The 23404-nt window shown below is 39.2% G+C and overlaps 1 protein-coding gene across 1 annotated transcript in view; it reads left to right on the top strand.

Annotated features, from left to right (window-relative positions):
• Window positions 1-23404, top strand: part of MPDZ (multiple PDZ domain protein) — a 179965-nt gene that overhangs the window by 205 nt on the left and 156356 nt on the right. The window contains exon 2 of the mRNA XM_012665003.1: window positions 5977-6148. Coding sequence (XP_012520457.1) covers window positions 5977-6148 — 172 coding nt within the window. The remainder of the gene's footprint in view (window positions 1-5976; window positions 6149-23404) is intronic.

The raw sequence follows: 23404 nt of genomic DNA, 5'->3' as shown, positions 1-23404 counted from the left end.
TCAGGTAGGGGGTGTTAATTGGTGCAATTGCTGAGGACTCTGGCCAGGATTTACCTTCCCAGTCCACAAGCCCCAAAGCTGGTAGTGGCCTGGGTGCCAAGGGTGAGCCCTAGTGTTATGTTCTTATCAGGTGATCAAAACCAACCCACTGGATGGAATCAACAATCTGCCCTCTTTTGCTTAGTTCCAAGGTCCCACAGATTCGCACCAGTTGCATGGAGAAAGTGAGTTTTCTCCCTTCTCCCTGCCTCCAAGGACAGAGTCTGCCCTGCCAGGTTGGAGGAGGGGTGTTACCTGAGACCCCCACAAGTCCTAGCCCAGAAAACGTCTTCTCTTGTTTCTCCCCTCCTCCAAAGGCAGGGTCTGCCTTGCTGGAGAGAAAGTCAAGTAGCCGGGCTGAGGGAGGAGTGCCACCTCAGGCTGCCATGGGTCTCAGCCCAGTATGCAGCCTCTCCCCTCACTTCACACCTCCAAGGGCGGGGTTTGTCTTGAGGGTGCAAAAAGGCAAGTGGCTGAGTTGGGAGATGAATGTTCAGAAAGCAGCTTTTCTGGTCACTCCCCTCCTCCAAGGGCAGAGCCTGTTCTGCCCGGCAGGGGCAGGGGTGTTGCCTGAGACTGTTGCCTGAGCTTGCCCTGCTGGGCTGGGGAAGGTGTGGTGGCCAGAACTGCAGTGCACCACAGCGTTTCTAGGCTATGGACCCCCAAAATGGTGGCTGCCCACCCACAGAGAGCCAGCACTGGAGGCGACTGCTTGGGGGGCAGCAGGTGCTAGGTTTGGCAGCCTGTGTCAACGAGCCGCAGGCTGTCCCCATTGCTTCCCTGACCCACTGTCTCATGTCAGTTCAGTAGAGGGTCCTGTACTCTCTGTCCCATCCTGCACCAGTCAAATCTTCGGTGGTTTCCAGGGGCAGAGCCTCCCTTTTTGCATTCACCTCCTTTGTTCTGGTCCTGGTGACCGCCAGAGGCGAGATGCCTGTCTCCAAACTCCCTCCTGTGGACCCGGGAAGTGTCCACTCAGACCAGTTCCTTCCCCACCCAGTGCGGACCTACCACAGAGCACTGGAGAGTTCAAAATGTTTCCCGCTATCATCTCTTCTCCACACAGCCTGTCATCCCATGCCACAACCTTGCACTGACTTCAGGCGCTTTCCTGCCTGAGTGGATGTGGAGGTCGGTGGAGGAAGAGTCATCCTCCTATGGGTCAGATCACACTGCCCTGGCTGGCCGACAGGCGCGGCCGTCTCACATTCTATTTCCTCTTGTATATCTCACACTCTACAGACTTTGTGGTCAATTCTCCAATTCACCTTTTTTTCCCCCAAGCGCTGCTTGTCCTGCGCTGCTTCTCTGCAGATTCACAATGGTGTTCTTGTGGGAGAGTGAACCACTCATGTATAGCTGTCAGTGTTCTTGACCTCCTACTCTGGGAGCAGAGAACCAGCAGGTCACCACTGATCCGCCATTTTTTTACAATCTCGCTTATTTTTCTTGATTTCTTTTTTTTTTGGACAACTCACTTATGCCCTCAGAGTGTACATGATGAGGAAGAAATATTTTGTAGGAGAGATTCCAAAATGTCATTCTAGCTTACATAAACCTGAGACAGATTCTGGAACAGTTTGGACGTGTTTCTCCCTAAAATTAACTTGGTCCCAATTCTTTCTCCTAGAATTTCCTGACTGTGCTAGAATTCCATGGGGACAAAAGCAAATAAATTCAAGGTCAAAAGGTCATGACCTCCCAACACCCTTTGTTCATCCTTAGAGAGAAGAGACACCAATCAGATACACTGGAGGTTTCAGAGCCTTTATCCCTGTATAAACAGTTTGTTGTATGAAGAGAGACAGATTACTCTGCACATTCTCAAAAGAGAAATAATTTTTACATTTTTCTCATGCCTGGAATTCTCTCTTAGACATTCTCTCCTCCTAATGGCTTTCTCCTAGACACATATGTATCCATTATCCTAACATTCTTGTCTTTATTCTTCATCTTCTTTTTTCAATCTTATCTGTTTTCAGTGTAGAAAAAAACTTAAGATCATTTAAAATGATTTTTTTTCAAATATTGAACAAACTAAAAAAAAAGTTATCTAAACCCCTTTCTTTTAATTGAGAAACTAGAGGCCAATTGAAACCATAAAGTCAGTCAGCCAGTAGACAGCATATAAAAATCTTTCTGCAAACTATAACAAACTAGAACTGCACATTTGTTATATATTAGCTATCCCTTAGGCAGAGGGAGAGGCAAACATGTCATCTAGTTTGCATTTAAATGGAGCATTATTAATGAGTCACTGGTGGTTAAAGGTGGTGGAAAGAGTCCATTGTCCCACTATTAGAATTCCCTTAAATCACTTAGTCTTTTCAAAAGGCTTTGGTTCATATAGAGCTCTGCCCCTGGAGTCCTGAAATAACGTCTACCTGTGAGGGGCTCTCACACACACCGGGGCTACCCAAAGTCAGGAAAGCAGGATAAAGACTGTATGCTTGGGAGGCAACTAAAAAGATCATCTGCATTTTGATGGATCAAAACTTTAATTTTTAGGATCTGCCTTTTCGGCAGACATTAAAGGTTTTGAGTAGACAACCTGGGCTTTTCACTAGTTTTAGAGTTGTAGAGGAGCTACAAATGTAAAATAATATTATATACTTAGTTTATGCTTGTACTTGTTAAATTATAATAAAAATAAGTAATAAAAATAAATAATTTAAACCAATCCTAGAAGTTCCCAAGATTTTTCCCTTACAAAAGTCATCTGAATATGACTCAAATCCGAGAAAAACAAATTGCTGTGGAAAACGCCTCGCTAAGATTATAGGTGGAATGCAGACAGTGTTCCTAGTTCCTTCATCTTCAGATTCCAGAGGCTATGATCAACATGAAATAGAAAGAATAATTAATCTATATGTATGGGGTGAGTTCCAACCTGTTCCATGGAGAGAGAGCAGCTCTACTTTATCTGCTTTACACTTTGGCATTTTCCGTGAGATTTTACTTCAACTTAAAAAATTATTTTTTTTTAACCAGTGCAATACACTACACTGCATTGTTACTTCTAGAAAATCTTGGTCTCTCTTGGTTAGAACAAGTGAAAGAGAATAGAGCAATAATTATATGGGTTAACTTCAAAAAGAGAAGCTCTTGGGTAGAATCATCCCCAAGCTCTGGATAATTTTATAGAAGACCTAATATAAACAAGATGCCTTTTTGTCCTGTGATATACTGCTGTTTAAAGAGGGCATGTAGGATTTGCTTTGCTAAATGAGATCAGAATAGTGCCTTTTAAACCAAGGTAAAATCTTTTGTTTTAATCTAATTTACTTACAATAAACCAGGGAATTAAATTTCTTAGACTTTCCACTAATTTAGTTTTATGGGCTTTTTCCCTATGTATGTTCAACATAACAAATGCCATTGTAACTCTTAGAATTTACAGACTATCTTCAGTAGCTAGTTATGGAATTCTTTCCTCTTATACTTCCCCTAGCAGCTAACATTTTATGTATTTATTTCATTTGCATTTGAGAATGACTAGATTTGAAAACCGATAAATGGAAGAGCTTTGCTATTCAAAGAGGAGGAGCCCTTTGGAATTTCTAAGCAATAAGAAAATCTTCTCCAAATGGGATGCCTTGAGCTGACTGTATAACAAGAACACAAAAGTTACATAGACAAACTGTTCATTTTTGCATTCATTTATTTATCCTATGCCATTTGAGCACCAACTGGATATGAAGCATTTTGCTAGGCTCTGAGGATGAAATGGTGACTTGGCTCCTGCTCTCACAAAGTTTACGGTTTAAGTGGGAAGAGAAACATTGCATAAATAATTATAAAACTAAATATATATTTACAAAGTAGGATAAATATTATAAAGCAAAAGTATAGGATACAATAAGAATGTATCACAATCAGTTTATCCTAATTTGTGGGAATCACAGAGTAATATCTATGGTAGTACCATTCACTGAGACATTGAACTATGAAAGATGATCACGCTTGAGCAGAAACGTCATGGTTCCATGTTGGGCAATCTAGGTCTGAGACAAGCAAACAGAGAAGCTTAATAAACACTTGGATATATGGAGAATTATGGATTGAAGACATAAATGTAAGACTCTGTGGCCATTAGATGATAAGCTAGAAGTGAAAATGAACTTAGAGATAAGAGTTAGAAAGGAAAGAGGGCCCTAATTGAGTCTTTAGGAATTCCGGCATCTAAAGGTCAGGGAGAGAAGGTAAGTTGGCAAAGACGATAGAGGGGTGGCCTGATGACAAGAGGTGAAGCAGATGTACCTGGAAACTACTGTACTTTAATATTTTGGGTCCTTCTCTTACCTGAGAAGAGCTCCAACAATGTGTTTCCATGGTTATAAATTTTTAAAAATTTTCTAAAGAAAGATATTTTTGTTTTTCTTTTTTTTAAAGCAGAGCCCCAGATTGCATAAGCTTCAGGGCCCACATATCTGCCCTTGACTAAGAGGAAGTAGCAAAACCAAAAGTGTGATTGCATGGAATTAGATGGGGGGTGGGGTAGGGAAGACTCTAAGAAGAGAGGGTTCAACATCTGTGAATGCATCTGAGAGGCCAAGGAATATGAGAAAAGAAATACATCCATTGGATTTAGGTAGTGGCAGGCCATCCCTAGCAAGCGCCCTGTCAGCGCAGTGATACCTAGCAAGGAGATCCACAAACCAGGATCTCCTTGGTTGGTAAGTTTAAAAAATTTAACTGTGAAGGGAAGGGGAAAAGGGTGGTAGCTAGAGAGAGACGAGCTGTGGAGGAAGTTTGTTTTTTTTTTCTCCTTCCTTCCTCTTTGCCTCCCTCCCTCCCTTTCTTCCTAGATGGGGAGACTTGAGAGTGCCCATGGAAGGATCGCACAAGACAGAGATGTGTTGAAGCCATATGGAAAAAGATAAGATGGGATGAGTTCTCCCCCCAATCCTAAATGTGCTTTCATTTTTGAAGGACTCAGAGGCGAGGGATATCCATAGACTCTGAAGAAACCGCATCAGTGTTTTTATTTGTCTGGTGGCAACTCTACACTGATTCATGTTTGTGAAAGCACAAGAGGCCTTGGGCTGATGGCACTCACTCCACTCAGGGCACTGAGCTCCCGTTACTCAACTCCCATTAGCAGGTAAATTATCTACTTTGCAGCTTTCTGAAAATATCCATTAAAAGGCTCAAATCAGTTTCCCTTTGAAACCTTGTATATTTTATAAACTATCTTTCTCCTTAAATATTTGGTGAATTTTGGAGAAATGCAAATGGCTATTTTTTAGTGAACAACAAAAAAACCCCACAAGCCTGACAAAGAAAAATAGTACTTTCATTCAGAATATTTAAAAAATTATTTTAATTTGGACTTCTGGGTATCTTTCTAGCTTGTGTTCTAATATTAGACATATGTATTGAAAAAAGGATCAATTTTCTTCCACAGAAAAAACTTGCGGGACCTCCAAATTGAGGTTATCAGAAAGACAATCTTAAATGGCACAAAACAGAAACGAGTACCTGTTGTTCCTGGCACTATGCAACTCTAAACACTTTTCCCTACTTACTGTTTTTGTTTTTTAATTGGATCATCAAACTAAAAATGTATTGAAAATACATCGATCCCCTTCCCTTTTCATTAAGGGACCTCTCATCAGCATTCCACACCACTTAATAAGCTACCCATGAAGAAGGGATCCACAGGGCAGTACACATAATAAAAATTTGAAAACTTAGAGCTAGAGAGAGAGGCTACCAGTTCCCGCTGGTTGCCATATTCGGCAAATAAAAATACAGGCTTCTCAGTTAAATTTGAATTGCAGATAAACAACGAAGAATTTTTTAGTAAAAGTATGTCCCAAATATCGTAGGGGATATACTTGCACTAAAAATATTCCTTTTTAAATTTGAAATTCACATTTAACAGAGCGCCCGGTATTTGATCTGACGACCTCCAGGACAGTACATTCCCCACAGCCGAGGCTAACGGCCGCGCAGAGCAGCCAGTTTAAAACCCAGGACCTGCAGGACGGGCCGCGCCCCCTGATTGGCCGAGGCCCCGCCGGTCGCCGGCGTCACTGCAGCCCCGGCAGCCTCGGCCCCGCCGCCGCCGCCGCCGCCGCCTCCACCGCAGCCCCGGTCGGCGCAAGTGCGGCGCGCTGGGGGAGGGGGAGGGGGCGCGGCGGAGCGAGAGGCTGGCGTCCGGCCGCCGCGGCCGGGCCGGATTAAGTTTCTCGGTCACGCGTGTCTGTGCGAGTTTATCCCGGGGCCCCTCGCCAGGCGGTTACTTCAGAAGAGAAGACAGCGAGCGTGGGCGAGGCGAGGCATCCTGCAGCCCCGGCACCCCAGCCCTCCGCCCCTCTCACGTGCCCGCCCGGGGCGGCCGCCGCGAGCCGGGTAAGCGCCGCAGGGGCCCGGAGGCCGAAGCGCGCCCCCGCGCAACGCGCGCGCCCCAGCCGGGAAGGTGCCCGGGCGCCCGGGGCCGGCGGCGGGTCGGGTGCGCTCTTCCTAACCCGCTCTGCCCGGCGCTGCGGGGAAGCCGCTGCTTCTGTGACTTCTTAAGAGGATGGGGTCTGGAAGTTTCCTTTGCGACTTACAAGTCCTTCCTCACCCTCCCCTGCCTGTATCGATAGTTCTAGTCCTTTCAGCCATTCCCCTTTTGGTCTCGCTTTCTCTGAATGGTTTAAAAGTTTTTTCATTTCCTTGGCCTGGAGGGGCATAGTAACGGTGCCAAGAAGGGGGAGCCTGGGGGCCTGGAGCGCAGGCCGGGCCCTCCAGGGCGCGAGAGCCTGTTGCTCTCCGGGGCTGTGGCCGCGCCCAGGCCGGACGCCCCCTCCACCGTTACGCCGCGCCGGGCTGCGCCGGGTGGGGATAGGGGGTGGGGAGAAGTGTTCGCAGTCTTGCGTCTCTCCCTTGGCGGCGGGGAACCCCGAGGCGAGCCGCTAATTGGTACTCGGCCCTCCCCCCGCCCCTAGCGCCCCGGCCCTGTCTATGGCTGGTCGCGGTGGTGGGAGCATTTTGCTCTCTTCTCCCCTTTAATCCTCGCCCCCCCATCCACTCCCCCGCGCCGATGGGCGCTTTTGTCTGCGATTTCGCAGCCCCGGGATGCCGGATGTTTCCAGGGAAGCGATATTTGGGAGATGCTTTGTGTCTTGGGGAGATGCGCGTGTGTCTGGGTGGTGATGGTGTACATTTTTGCTTGCATTCTTTGCGGAGGCACAAAGGCCAGGCTATTCTTCCCTGCGATCACATGGAAATTCAAGTTGAGACTGCGGGGGAGGAGAAGTGGCCGGGCGAGGGCTGGAGGTGGCGGCCGCTGCGCAGTGACTGGGGGGCGAGTGGAGGCAGAGGGACTTGTCCATCCCTCCCCGCCTGTGGGGCTGCTGAGGTTGCTCTGCCTGGGAAGACCGGGCAATGGGCGCTGCGTGCCTTTGTGCGGGGGTGGGGTGGATGCGAGTGGAGACTAGTGTTTCCTTGGTATCATCAGATAAGAGGACAATGAGTTCGGCGGCCTAAAAGGAAAACCTCTCCATGTTCTTTTGATGTCAAGAGGAGAAGAATCTAAGTGACCAGATCCTTGTCTCATCCTGCGTTGGTGGACATCTGTGGTGTAAACATCCTCTTTGTGTTTCCGTAGAAATTCCTCATTTAGGTTACCTTTTATAGAATAAATAGCACCTAATCTGAAAGCCAACCAGGAGATTACTGTTTGGGGTTTGGGAGTTCTTATATGTTAAATTTGGTTATGGATGGTTACAATGAACTTCTTGTAAGGTTGGGATCATTAAAAATTTTTAAACGTATGCTTTAGTGTCTGATAGAATTTTGGTTAACAGTTGTGTTTAAAAACTTAACAAAACTTGAAATTCCTTGGCTTCAACTTCTAATACAATACAAAGCTCTGGATGGATGCACCTGTGCCCTTGTGTGTCACTTAGGCAAAGCTAGTCTTGGGTGCCCCTTGACTCATCTCCACTCCTCTTCCCTACCTCATTTGCTAAAACAGATTAAAAAAAAAAAACTGCTGTAGGTTATTCTGAACAGATTGCTAATAGAGCATGTGTGTATTGTATTTCTTACATATGTTCCTTTTCTTTCCTTGGATCCTTTCTGGATTTTTTCTTTACATTTCTCTTCTCTCGTTTCTGGTTTTCTTTTCCCCTTTACCAGTCTCCTCCTTTTTACTGCCTAAGCCTGATGGTTGTGGCTTGGGACGGGAGGGATGTTCAGTTAGCTTTTAGTATGCTCTAATTTACCACCTAGACACTGCCCTGCTTGGCGCTTAAAGATGTCTTTTCCTTTCAGATGCTTTTTAAATGCACATAACCATGAGAGAATAGAGCCTGCCCTCAGAGTTTACTGTATCTCTTGGAGATAGTAAAGTTGGAGGTGTTCAGAGAGATTCTTGTAAATCCTTGAAATGTAATTTCACATCTATTCAGGCCTAGTTGGGCACTTTGAGTTTTAACTGTTGGGGTGGAGAGACTGCTTAACAAATGAGGAAGAAGTGGCCCCATTGTCTAGAATTAAGAGTAAGGGATTTAGAAGCTGGAAGGGAGCAGTCAATTGCCTGGAAGATAACTGTCCTGCCTTAGAGGCAGATTATTTTCTCGGAATTACATCCTGAGTCTGACAATGTAGATTTGTCTCTCTCAGGTTGAGTTGCAGGTTGGCTTCATCTTGTATACTTATAATATACACAAAGTACTCTGTGAATTTCATAAAATATTCTGAGGCAAACTTGATGGATTGGATTGGAAATGCCACCAGTATGCTAGAGCAAATAACACACCTACCAGAGAAAGATCCTACACTTCAAAGTAAGGAAGCAGATGACTTCCTTTCTAGTGAATTCAGGACTGCTTGATGGTGCTTGTGAGTGATAATATAGTTCCCAAATAGTTACATGTGCTCTTACAAATAGACATTTGGCCTAAAGTAGGATTTCATTTGATATTGTTAGACACATTATCAACCCCATTTTTATAACAAGAAAGGTTTTATTTTCTCGTAAATTAGTGTCATGCATAGGAGAGAATTCATATAAATACAGTTAGGAAATGAAGTTTAGTATGTTTAAAATTGATAGATTGTGATTGAATAATTTTAATGGAGTTCCATGTTGGGGAATAGACTAAGGAGATAAGGAAACTGCATTTAGATAAAGGAAACCAATGTTAAGGAATCTATTGCCTTCCTGTGAAATATTTCCAAGAGAAGATCTGAGGTAGTTATTCATTTAGTAGGTAGTGATTGATGGATTAGGAGGATGTCATATTGGGTTAGGCACTGGGGAGAGCACAAAATAAATATGAGATAACTGCTCCAGAAGCTTACTGTCTTAGTTGGAAAAACAGACACACAACAGAAAGAAAGGTTTTACACATAGTAAAACTTACAGGATTCTAAGAAAGTAGATCAGTGTAGCATTGCTTGCTGGTCTCATTGAGGTTAATGAACAAATGGGAGGGGCTTTTGTCTTTAGATAAGAGGAAGGGAATGAAGGATTTTTTGGTATGAACTACAGCTTAAGTAAGGGGTTTTGCCTTGAAAATGGGCATGATGGAGGGAAGAGGCTGGGATGTGGTGGGCAGAGGGAACTACAGGAGATACTCAATTTGGATGGGGAGGGGCAAGTGATGGAGGCCAATGAGGTATAAGCTGAGTTTTGGGTTTTATCCTCTTGAAGTTTCCACTTTCCAGTAACATGTTTCTCATTTCCATCTGAGACCTCACCAGAAGAACCTTTAATGTTTGTATTTCTACCAACAGTCTCTTCAGGGCAATCTAGGCTTTTTCTAATATGCACCCCTAAAGTCTTCTAGCCTCTACCCACTACCCAGTTCCAAAGCCACTTCTACATTTTTAGGTATTTGTTACAGCAGCTTCATTTCCAAAATATGTATTAGTTTGCTAGGGCTGCCCTAACAAAATACCAAAGAATGAGTGGCTGAAACAATAGTTTTGGAGGCTGGAAGTCTAAAACAAAGATGTTGGTGGGATTGGTTCCTACTGAGGCCTCTCTCCTCTGCTTGTAGATGGCTGAGTTCTCCCTATTTCTTCACATCTTCCCTCTGTGTATGTCTGTGGCCTAATCTCTTCTTATGAGGGCACCAGTCATATTGAATTAGGACCTGCCCCAATGACCTCATTTAACTGTAATTCCAAATACAGGTATATTGTGAGGTGTGGGGAATTAGGACTTCATACGAATTTTAGGGGGACACAATTCAGTCAGACAGTTCTTAAAGAGACCTGGGCTGTAAACTGCTGAGACCCTGAGAAATGGGCTTGTCCAGGGTAAGGGAGGGAAGTCAGTCATGTAGGAGTCTATTGTGGTAGTGTAAGCATTAGTGTGGTAATTTGATGTTTGAGAAGAAAGGGAAACTGCTATTTGAGGAAAAAGGTATTTTATCTTTGGCCTGCGGCCACTTGTTTTCTTTCTCTGGGTGTTCACTGGGAAATTGTGCCTCTTACGGCCCTTCCTTTTCGTGAACAGTTTTCTTTTTAAGTGTTTCGCAAGAGCATTCACTTTTGTAAAATATTTCTTCTAATATCTCTTAAAAAATAGTAAAGGGTTAAATTTAGCAAAGATGGATATTAGTGTTGTAAATACCTCATGATGGTTTTTGAATCTGATTAAAATAAAATTTATTCTTAAGTTACATTGATCTAAAAACTATATGCCCTATGTATGTTTTTGTAGGCTAATATTTGGCATAATCTTTTTTTTTCCAGAAATTTCTTCTCTTTTTGGAAAAATATATGATTGATAAGGGAATTTATATCATGCATGATAAAATAACAAAAACTTTTTCTTGGGTGTTGCAATTGTATTTGTTAATTTAGAGAAATGTTAAAGCCATTTTTCTATATCTGGCCAGCTGAGTTTAAAAAAAAAAAGGTAAAATAAGACAGATTCTTGCTTTTTTTCTTCCTGCCTGCCTGCCTGTGGTGGTTAAATTTGTTTGGTTTAGGAAATTCTTATCTTTATCCTCCTTTTAGTTTTATTTAGATCTGCGAAAGGAAAGCAGCATTCATTGTTACTTGCTTGTAAACCACTCTACCTCCATACCTAAGGTGCTATAAATAAATGCATGAAGGGAAAGTGAAAAAGGAAGCTCTTATAAAAAAGAAAAGAAAAAAAAAAACCCAAAACCCAAACAGTAACATCAGCTACAAAAAACAAAAAAACAAAACAAAAAAAACTTAAGGAAAAACCTGTTTAGGTTGGATTAACACTTTAACGTTGGTAGTTTCAGTAAGTTATGGGATACTTTACCGTACTAAATGTAGCATACCGTTGCTTACATTTTAAAACTATATTGATAGTAAGATAAATAAGCTAATTACTCTTATGGCTTTTTTGGTGATAAAAACATGGAAGATATAGACAAGTGCAGAGAAAACAAAAAACTTGCCTGCAGTTCTGTTACCTAAATACTACCCCCACAAAAAAAAAAACAAAAACCTACATATTTTGGAAATGAGGATGCTTAAATTGATATTAACAGATGGGTAAGTAGAGTTGTTGATCAATTGATTTCGCCAATTGCTTTCTTTCTCAGTGACAATAATCTGACCTGAAATTATTAAACATTCATATATTTTGAATTGACACTAATAGCATTTATTTGAACCAATGTCTCTACTCTTTTGGGGAGCTATAATACAGTTAACCATCACATGGCACACAGGACAGTTGTGGAGAATGCATTTTTAAAAATCTGGATCTCTATTTAAATCTAAATGTTAAACAATTGTATTGTTAATTTCAGAGTAAGTTTATATTATGTAATCAAGTGGACCCTAGGATGCCTTGCTTCAGGGAATGGGCTATAGAAAATGGAGGTGGAAATCCATCATTCTGTGCTCATAAGACATCACTAACCTAACAAAACCATGATGATAGAATCATGAAGATCATTCTGCAATTTAAAAAATCCTCTGTGATGTATATAAGATATGTCCAGCTTCTCTTGTACCTTGTTAGATCTCTTTTAGTCCATTTGGGCTGTTGTAACAAAATACCATAGACAGGGTGGCTTATAAACAAAAATTTATTTCTCATGATTCTGGAAGCTGTGAAGTCCAAGTTAAGGTGCTAGCAGATTCCATATCTGGTGAGGGCCCACTTTCTCATAGATGACACCTTCTTGTTTTATCTTCACATGGTAGAAAGGGCAAGGCTGCTCCTGGGGCCTGTTTTATGAGAGCACTAATTCCATTCATGAGGGCAGAGCCTCCCAAAGGCTCTACTTCCTAATACCATAACCTTGAAGGTTAGGATTTCAACGTACGGGTTTTGGGGGGACACAAACATTTAGACCATAGTAACCCCCTTAATAGGTCCTGCTTTGTCTAAGGCATTACTAGATAAAATTCGTAAAGCTTAGATATTTTCCCACCCTGCCTGTCCCTTTCGCCTAAAATGTCCCAAGGGTATTTCATTTTAATAAGTCAGGTGTGAAGTCCACCTCTGGACAACATTCATTTGCTACTTTAGGACTGTAGGGGCCTCAATTATAAGATTCAATGAAGTGTTGGCCTGACCAACCCCCACTCCCACTACATTCACAGTTTTTCTGGGACTAGTAAATACATTTATCCTATGCTATTTTAGGAAAGTGTAGCGTTGGAATGCCCCTTTATTCTGTTATAATCTAACGTATATGTATTGGATCGGGCTAAGTCACAAAGTATTTTTAGACCTGTTTTGTGGCTGAAGTAGGAAAACAAAAGAAGAAACAGCTCCTGGGCTGGAGTGTTATGCTCTAGCCAGCTCCATTAAAATGTTCAGCGAACATCTGGTGGATGCTAAACTCAGGACATTCAGTCTCCACCTTTTTCTCAAGGAGGGGAGAGAGACTGCTTAACTATTTTATTATGGTATAATTTATAATTGACATACAATAAACTGCACATATTGAAAATGTACAATTTGTTAAATTTTGGCCCATGTGAAACTATCCCTACAGTGAGGATGGTGGACATATCCATCATCCCCAAACTTTTCCTCATGTCCCCTTGTAATCCTTTCCTGCTTCCCCTGCCTCCACTCTCCCATCTTCAAGTAACTTCTGTCACTATAGATTAGTTTGCATTCTCTAAAGCTTTAAATAAATGGAATCATACAGTATGTTCTCATTTTGTCTGACTTCTTTTACTGTGTAATGATTTTGGGCTTCATCCATGTTGCCCATATTCACAGTTTAGTACTATTTGTTGTTGGGTACTAGTCATTGTGTAGCTACACCATTAAGGAATTTTAAAATAGTTTAGAACTCTCCTACTCATTATACATTGTCTTACAGTGTATTCATTCTTCATTTTGTGGGGGAGGAAAAACTTTACACTCTTAGGTTCTATAGCTGAGCCTGTGAATTAAACTGACAAAAGATTAACAGGAGAAAAAGGCATACAGATTTAATTGATGTTTTTAATTTCACTTGCATGGGAGCTATGCAGAAAGAAGTGAAAACTCAAAGAAGTGGTTAAACCTGGGGAGCTTATGTGCCATTTTCACAATAAGAGTTATTCTCCTCTGACTGGTAAGGGAGAGGGGGACATCTTTATAAATGGAAATTTATGTCACATTTACAAAGAAATTTATGCCCTGCTTGTAGGCAGAAAAGGGAAGGGCAGACATTGCTTCTGTCTTCTGCTTCTCATTTGCCTTCAGATCAAAATAATCCTTATGCCAAAGTGGCATATTTTAAGATTGAATTGTGTATGTCAGACTTTTGTATTTGACAGTGTTTCTTAGTCTTAAATTCCTGCCCCTTTTGGATAAACATAGAATTTAAATGCCCTTATTTAGATGTTATATGAAGTTTTAAAATATGTAAATTGATAGTTTAAAAAATAATACTAGTAATTGTAAATTAAATTTAAAAATACTGTATCTTTAACGATATATCAGGTGATTAAGTAAAAAAAAAAATCAAGTGACTATTAAGGCTTTCCATAAATTTTGTATCTAATCTTATGAAGAGTCTAAGCACAGCCGGGTCAGTTTCAGTATTGAGCTCTCAATGCTTTAGTTTCAGACACTGCTTGCCAAATACTCCTTACACACTTGCATATTTTTAGTAGTACTTATTTTTGATAGATTTATCTGTCACTCCTTGTGACAAATTTATATGATAATCATATAGTGAATTAGATAACAAAGGAATAATTTGGTGCCTGAATTATTCAAGTGATTGCCATTCTGTGTATGTTACAACTGAGATCATCAAACATATGTTCTAGATCAGCCATGTCCGATAGAAATATAGTACGAGCCACATATGTAATTTTAAATTGTCTAGTATCCATAGTAAAGAAAAAAGCAGGGGTAGTTGAAATTAATTTTAATAATGTATTTTATTTAACCCAGTTTCTTCAAAATATTTCAACATGTAATCAGTGTAAAAATTATTGAGATATTTTGCTTTCTTAGAACAGAAGTCTTCGAAGTATGCTTTGTCTTTTGCACTTACAACATATCACAGTTAAAACTAGCAACGTTTCACGTGCTCGGTAGGTACCTGTGGCTCATGGCTATCATATTGGTCAACACAGCTCTATCTCATGCAGCTAATCTGTAAGGTCAGATAAAATCAAGAAAAGAGATGTCTTCATTATATTGTGAAAACATATGCTGGTTAGACCCATTCAACTTTTTTTGGGTTATTTGTAATGTTTATATGTTTGTCTTTACTTTCTGATCACTTAAATGAAATGAAGTGGCAAACAAACAAAAAATAAAACAATGCTATTTGAAGTAGATATGCTCTCTGGATTATTATAAAAGTAAAAGTTGGTTTATGATCTTCATATTAACATTTAGTCCTTGGAGTACCATTGCAAAATATAGTTAATGAATGTAGCTAAATAGTAGATGAGTTAATTAAGAAGCAAATAGTCATGTTTATTGAGAAAATAAGACGTTTTAAAATGTTTTCAGAGACAAAATGCCAGTTATCAGGATGGCCCTAATGAATCTCACAGAATTACATATGGTAACTAAATAGTGTAGCTTGTCACATTATCTGCGAATTACTATTAATAATTAGGGGATTGAATTGGTCCATGCTTATTTATCTTATATGGCTAAGGTTCATGTTCAGATAGGTTCATAATAATTTGGATTTCTTTATGCAATTTTCTCTTATCTGAACTACTTGGAATCTTGCCAGCAAGATGTAAGTTGTCTCTCTGGCTAACTCTCCTTAGTGTATTCTCAGCAATGTAGGCTATCAGTGACTGACAAGCTTATCAGCGGATTTAGACAGTGACATCTCTTTGCTGTCAGAGGAATACAGGTTTTCTCCAGCATTCCTCAGTATATATTATGAAAAGCGCTGCTTTTATTATTGTGAACAAATTTTATTTTCTTCTTGGGTGCATGCATGTTCACTTAACAGAAGACCCAAAGGTAAATTTGTTTTGGTTTAGAATGGAGCTAAATAAGAGGATCATGTCAGACTTTATATTTTTTTAGATATATTCCCTTCCATATACGTAGACTTTATTTCATTTTGGAGCTTGCAGGAATGTTATTGATTCTTCTAGGATTTTTAATTTATCTGACAGATGATTAGTTGATACTTATTTAAAGTATTTTTAGTCTTCCCCTATATTTAATTTGACCTTATTAAGATTATCTTCCATAAGTAATTTTTTTCACACTGGTATAGGAATCAAAGTCTTATTTAGTATTAGCTAAATAAATAGTAACACTATACCTTGCCTCATGTATTGGCCATAGTGGGTGCTTTATAAATATGGTACTTGTTTAGAGTGATCAGGCATGAGGGGTCTTTAGTTCTAAAAGATTTTTACCACTAAAATAATTCTTGTTTTCAAATGTTTATGCTCCCTGGGATTCTAACCTCAGTTCTGTTATTAATCTGTACCTTCTTCCTGATGGATCTCCTTTATCTTCAACAATTTAGAAACCAGTGATTCCCTACTTTCGTATCTTGTATGTCCAGGTTCTTCTTAGATCCACATGTGTAATTGATTCATTCTTTCAGCAAATATTTATTGAATGCCTACTGTGGGCCAGCCACTATTTTTGGTGCTGGGGATACAGCACTGAGAGAAAAAGGAAGCAACAACTACAACAGAAATTCCTACCTTCATGAAATTAAAATTCTACTATTTCCTATTTTCTAGAGGCATATCAAACTCACTGTGTCTGAAAGGAATACATTTCCACACCTTCCTCTAAAAACTCATGGTATTTCTTTTTCTGCTGTTCTTTCAGGAATGATGTCCAGACATTTCTAGTTTCCCAGATTAAAAACTTTGGGAGAGTCAGCCTGTATTGCTGTCATTCACTCGTTCCTCCTGACCCCAACTCATCTAGTGGTCATTGAGTCCTTTCGATTCCCTCTAATGAAATGAGTCTGTATCCCCTCTCTTTTTTCTTGCCATTACCTTAATCTAGGCTCCCTAATCTAAGCCCAAGACCTGGTTGTACTATCATTAGTTCTTGTCTCTCTTCGGTGAGTTGTTTACCCTATTGCCAGAATTATTTTTCCAGAAAATAAAATTTTAGTGATTCTTACCCTCCAGTTTTCCTCCCCAATATCTCTACAGGCTCCACCATGCCTGCAGGGACAAGTTCCAGGGAGGCCATGGAAACATTGCTTTTCTAGCTCCTGTCGTTCTGGAGCCAAGTACTACAGCCTCATGGTTGTTAAGTTCTCTGGGTTCATTATGGTTTCGTTGCCTTGGCAGATGTCCTTCCCTTAGCAAGAAATGCCTTTCCCTTTCTTGCCTCTCCCTGATACTCTCCTAAACTGCTCATCCTTCAAAATGATTCATGTGTCACATCTTTTCCAAATTCTTCCTGACTCTTGCTGACAGTATTGGATTTCTCTGTACTCAAAACTTAGCCCCTCACATTGAACTGTAATTATTAATGCTTACTGTTTTTCACAAAATTGCAGAAATTAGGTACCTGTCCTCCTTCTTTGCCATTTGCTTCAGTGACAGTGGCAGATAAAGACTTTTTGGGGGCCCGAAGTTTATAGAATTTGAGGTGGTCCACTTAAATAAAAATAACATATGACAAAAATTATGAATACAAAATTAGGTATGAAGATATTTATTTGAACGAGAGTGGAGGGATTCTGTGCAAGTGTCTTTCTGTGCCTCATGCCTAGGAATATGTAAGTGCTCAGTTAACACTTGTTGAAAATCGCAGTGTTTTTTTGGGATGTGTTGCACATATTGATATCTATATAGGTGTGTTCTGTGTATCAATATCTAGATCTATATAATTTATTTTGCTGTTGATTTTCTTAAAATTAGGAAACAATATCAATTAGCCATTCTGATGCTAATATTGTTAATAATAATAATGTCTAATGCTTCCTTACGACTTTCCATTTTCTGAGCACTTTTGCATACTTTATCTTAATGGGATTCTGACAATTGGGTAGCAAGGAAAGTGACTCAGACTTAATGTGTCTTACTGTGTTTAGTTACTTGGTGAGTGAAAGAAAATAGAGTTGAAGTTCTTTCTTTGAGATCAGATTTCAATTTGGTGGGGAAAATGACTCAGTTCTTCCTGTGCATCTGTAACCTCAGTCAACACCATCCCGCTCTACCTCCCGTCAGCCTGGTAAATGCTAAGGAATTTTCTGGGAGTTTTCTAAATCATCTTGCTGCCACTCCATCTTTACATCTCTTCTCCCTTTTAGCTTCTTCACCTCATTATTTCTTCTTCCTTTCCTCCCCTATTTGTTTATCTGAGTCTTGCCGTACATCAAAATCTATTCTTCTCCATCTGTCTTTTCTGGTAGATAATGTAATACTCTTAAATGTCAGTACTTTGAGCTCAGTCTTGGAGTTTATAATACTCAGGTTCATTTTTGCTTCTTTGAAGTACTGTGGGGTGTAATTTTTGGGATCCTTAATAGTACAAATAGTTCATATAATTTTCAGCAATGGAAAAGGAAATGTAAAGCTGTGTACTTCACTGCATAGGTGAGACATGGTGTAATTTGCAATTCCCAACCCAGAAATGATCGATTTTGATTTGTGTTAAGGAGTTACTGATTTAGTAAGCTTGCTTAATCCAATAGCAGTTAGAAACAGTAAAAATTGAGATATTAGTGTATAGACACTAATAAAATACAATATAAAAATATCAATAGCTTTTGTATGCTTATTACTTTCAGGCATTTTGTATATGTTATTGCTAATGTGTACTTTACAAAGAGGAAAGAGCAGTTCACAGAAGTTAAACAATTTACCCAGAATCTCACAAATTGTAAAATGATAGAATGCTTTTTCAAGCTGGGTGTAGTAACTCATACTTGTAATCTCAGCATTTTGGGAAGCTGAGGTGGGAGGATCACTTGAGGCCAAGGAGTTGAAGACCTACCTAGGCAACATAGCGAGACCTTGTCTCTACAAAAAAAAGAAAAAAAAAAAAACAATCAAAAACTAGCTGGGTGTGGTAGCAGTAGCCTGTAGTCCCAGCTGCTTGGGAGGCTGAGGTAGGAGGATCTCTTGAGCCCAGGAGTTAGAGGCTACAGTGAGGTATGATCCTGCCACTACACTCCAACCTGGGCAATAGAGCCAGATCCTGTCTCAAAAAAAAAAAAAAAAAATCAAAAAACCAACAAAACAGTTTCATGAATATAGGGGAAAAAACTATCTTTTTGAGCCTCAATATTATTATCTGAAAATGGGATTATCTAAGATGATCTAATATGAAGTTATTGGTAGGATTAAAGAAAATGTGTGTGTGGAAAGCATATATGCTTTAAGAAAACAGGGCTATATAAAAACTGTTTCATAAACAGTTCCATATCAAACAGTAAAACTGATACCACTTTCATTGCCTAAAAAATTCACTTATGGAGACTATTTTATTCTCTGGGAAAATCATTATTATAGTAGATGCAAGAGCAATCAATTCTTAAATGCAATTTTGTTATTAGTTATTTAATAGCATTTTTAAAAAAGCCCCAAATAACAGATTGTTGCTTTAATTTGTGTATTGCAACCAAGCCTACATTTTAGACATTCCAATGATGGATATATATTTCAAAATTTTGCCTCTTGACGGGAGTATTTGGTGGTGGATTTGTGCTTGAGGAATAAGGTTGCTTTTTTAAATCAGCAAAATGGCAAAGTTTAAACGATTTGTAACTTAGGGAATCTGGTCAGGGTGAACATCCAGTCTGATTGAGTGAGCCTTTTACACTTTCTTCATTCCTAATTCCTTCTTCCTTCTTCTCCCTTTCTGGCCCCAAATCCTCTTGTAGCTGAATGAGATTACTTTTGGCTGAAACACTTCAGATAATTGTAGATGTTATTATGTAGACTTTTCAATACCCCACGTAATAATGGCTACAGAAATCTGATTGCTTAATAGAAGGTCTGGGTTAGGTGACTTTGAGAAGGTTAGTAATCTTCATTGACCCTCTACTTCTACATTTGTATAATAAAATGTAGTATTAACAAATTATGTGTTTGGAAATAGTAAAAGCTCACAAAATTTTTTTATGTCTTTTAATAAGAATCGGTAATTGAAAACAATGTTGATTTCTTCTGCCAGCCAAATTTAAGGATTCCGAATTGCTCCATGAAAAAGTATTGTAAAGAATGGGCTCAAAGCAAGAGTGTTTGCTCACAAGCCATTCTCAGTATGTGCACAGTAATGCTAATTCTCTATGCTGAGTTGGAACTAAACCAACAGGGGGTGCAAACCACTAGTCACCACAAGCATAGTGTAGGAAATAAAAACTGCCACATTAAATATTACTCCAGTATTCTGTTTTCTTCTCAGAGGACTTCAGATCAGAAATTTGAGCCTTCCCTTTCTTGAGTAAAGTTTGTAAACTTTCTCTTTTTTCTTATCTAAATTCTTCAAAGGGAAATTATAAAAGCCACAAACTGAATTTAGGAGGCACTGATTGATGGGGAAGGATAAAAATATCTAATTATGTGTAGTACTTATAGCTCAGTGATATCTATGTAGGCGATATGATAGACGACACTCTTCATAATTTTTGTAGAAAAGATTCCAGAACAGGAGAAGCAATTTGGAACAATAATAGGACCAATGGTGGAAGTAGAGTTATTTTAAGAGTTAGGGGGAAAACCCTAGAAAATGGCCTTGAGAGAATAGTATAAACTTGAGGTTGGATGGGGAGGGAAGTTGAAACAGGATGGTTATATTCTGGTCCCCCTCCTGCCTCCCATTTCCACACTTTTGTTTGTATTAGAAATATTGTCTCTATTCACTCTCCTGTGTGCTTTACCCCCAGGAGTCACTCAGTCACAACTGACAAGCCATGTATTTTTTTGCTCCAGTAGCATCATTGAGATCTCACAAACTCAATGAAAATCCTGTCTGAGAGGACAGCTGAGAAATGACAGTCATCTTCTGTACTGTCACCTCCTCCTGCAGTTGGTAAGTCCTAGCAGAGCCAGCTGCCAGCTGTGTTTCTGGGTCCCATGGGTAAGTACCCATGTTTTTTATAAGCACCAAGAACACAGTGTACTTGGGCTCATTGGAGGATTGCCTCCTTCCAGGCAGGCAAAAGGGCAGGAGGTAGGAGCCTGAAGTAATTTCTCTGGAGAATTCATTGCCAGCATAGGAATTGCACTGGAGAATTCTGTGGCATAAAGTTAATGCTTCTACATGTTTTAAGTTTCCCCCAAGAAAATAACATGGCTGAAACAAGTGCTATATGGGCAGCTAGCTTTCTCTGGATTACAGCATTGACACATTGTCATTCACTTGGAAGGGCAGCCCTTCAAGGAATCGCCCTGCCTGGTTCTGTCCAAGAAATACGCCTGGCATGTTGCATCTTGGTTCTTACCACTGAAAATGTGGGCAGCAAACAGAAGCAAACTGCCCAACAACCTAAATTCCTTGAGTTTAACTAGGGGACGAGAGAACACAAGAGGCTAAATCTTAATTCTCAAAGCACTTAAATCTTTTCCCTGAGTCACCATGTTTGGTGTGAGTTAATTTGGGGGGAAGGTCCCTGTTCTATAGGGATATGCTAAGAGAACATTAAGGAAGGAAAATATGTGAACATGGATGTCCAGAGAGAAAGTGTTGGGATCCATAGTTCTCTAATGTGTATTTTGGACTCTTTTTTTTAAAATTATGGATGAAGGTTGAGGGGGAAAGAAATATATATTTATAATATAATGGACTGTAAACTGAATTGATTTGTCTAATATATTTTTTAAGAAGGAAAGTTCAGCCTTTCAAATAGCTAAGTAATAGTGGTCTGAAGTTCTAATCTCAGACACACCACTGATTTATTATATAATCAAACCTTAGTGAGCCTCGGTTTGTCACCTACGTGTTTTTTGAGATTCCTTTCAACTCTAAAATTGAATTGACTTCATTGTTGAGTATAAGTAGTAAATAAGGGTACTAAACTCAAAAACATCACAAAATATGATTTAAATGTGTAATTCAGAAAGTGTTAATCTGCTAAAATGTCTTTATAAAACTAGTATCTACATGTTTTAGGGAATCTGCAATTAAGGAAAGATGATACATACTTTTTGAAAGGACAAAGCATTTCCACCTCAGGCCAGCAACCTTCAAAATAAAAGTAACTTTCAAAACCAAAGTAAATTTAATGAACATATTTGTTAGTATAAATATGTTTGTTGTATAAGTATATTTATAAGTAATAAAATCTTTTAATTTCTGTATTATATGTATTTGCATTTTCAGTAGAACCCTCCCGCCTCACTTTAGGAACTCCTAAGAAAAGGAATGATATGATACCAAAACTTTAGTATGTGGATTCTTGGTCAAAGTAATGATTTTCAATTACGTATATTTATATAATCGTGAATTAATATGCCACTTCTCCATATTTTAGTATTAGCTTACACATATTATGTGACTATTCATTATATTGAAATGTCAATTTGCGTACTCATGAAAGATAAATACATTTTCTTATAATTGAAGCAGATTTATATTTTTGTACTCTGTCAGGTTCATCCATCGTTCCCAAACATGGAGTTTTGGTTTGCACTGTATGTATGTTCAAAAGTAGAACAGCAAGAGTTGTTCATCACTTCCTGTTCTGTTGCTCTGTGATGTGGAGTTGGCCAATCCAGGGCCATAAGCATCTGCTTCTAAGGCTCGTATCTCAAACAACGTGCTGAAAGTAGAAGCAAAGTAGCCATCAGAAAATGAGAATAAAGCTTTGTTTTTAATGTTAAAACTGAAAATGATTCCTTATGAGATATTAAATTTTGAGGAAATCTTTTCATAATATTTCTCTTAGTTTTGCTGGATTTAAGTAATCTACCCTGAAGAAATTATTTTTCTGGGAACCTTTACCAATGGTAAAAAAGCTTTTCCCAAGTAAATTAGTAGTTTAAGGTGAATTTTTTTTTTTTTTTTTTTGCCGAGTAAGGATGGTAGGGAAGATTTGAAAATATTATGACTTATAAAAGATGAACTAATCATCTCTAGTCCTAGCCTCCAAAACTAGATATTGTTAACATTTTCACATATTAACTGCCGCAGTTTTTTAAGTTGTTATTATGCAAAATTCCAAATATACCTACAGACAGTGAATCTGCATATATTCATCATTCAGTCTTAATAACCATTAGTTCATGGCCAGTTTTATTTCTTAACTGTGAGCCACTTCCTGTCCTCTCTAATTTCTTTGAAGCAAATTTCAGACATTGCCCCATTTTATCCATAAATGTTTCAACCCAGTTGCTTTTTACATGTGTAATTGTAAAACACTAAAAAATATAGTTTATTGGGAAAAAAACACTAAATCCCCCCTTTGACCTGTCCCTTATCTGAGGCTACCACTTCCATCTGTATACCCCTAAAAATTACTGTGATTTTAGAATGTGTCCTTTCAATCCATCATTGAATATAATGAAACTACATACATACTTATTTGTATGTAGCACATATTATTTTAAAAATATAAACTATACTTATTCCATAACTCAATTTTATTTTGAGATCTAGATTCAGTCTATTCTTTAATAAACGAATCTAACTGATTCATATTTATTGTGAATATGGATATCTAGATTTATTTCACCTCCTTGTTTTGTGTTTTTTGTTTGTATGGTTTTTTCTTTTTTTCTCCATTCCCAATCTCCTTTAGATTGCTTGAGTATTTTGTGTTAATTTTTCTTCCTCTTGATATATAAATTATATATACTCTAGTTGATTTTTTTAGTGGTATCTTTAATTTTAACACGTATATTTGGTTTATTTATTTATTTGAGACAGAGTTTCACTCTGTTGCCCTGGCTAGAGTGCCGTGGCGTCAGCCTAGCTCACAGAAACCTCAAACTCCTGGGCTCAAGCAATCCTTCTGCCTCAGCCTCCCAAGTAGCTGGGACTACAGGCATGCGCCACCATGCCCGGCTAATT

The sequence above is a fragment of the Propithecus coquereli genome, unplaced genomic scaffold (genome assembly GCF_000956105.1).
Source record: "Propithecus coquereli isolate 6110/MARCELLA unplaced genomic scaffold, Pcoq_1.0 Scaffold95, whole genome shotgun sequence".
NCBI classification, from domain to species: domain Eukaryota; kingdom Metazoa; phylum Chordata; class Mammalia; order Primates; family Indriidae; genus Propithecus; species Propithecus coquereli.
Note: the sequence above shows the minus strand (reverse complement) of the source record. Positions and strands in the feature narration are given on the sequence as shown.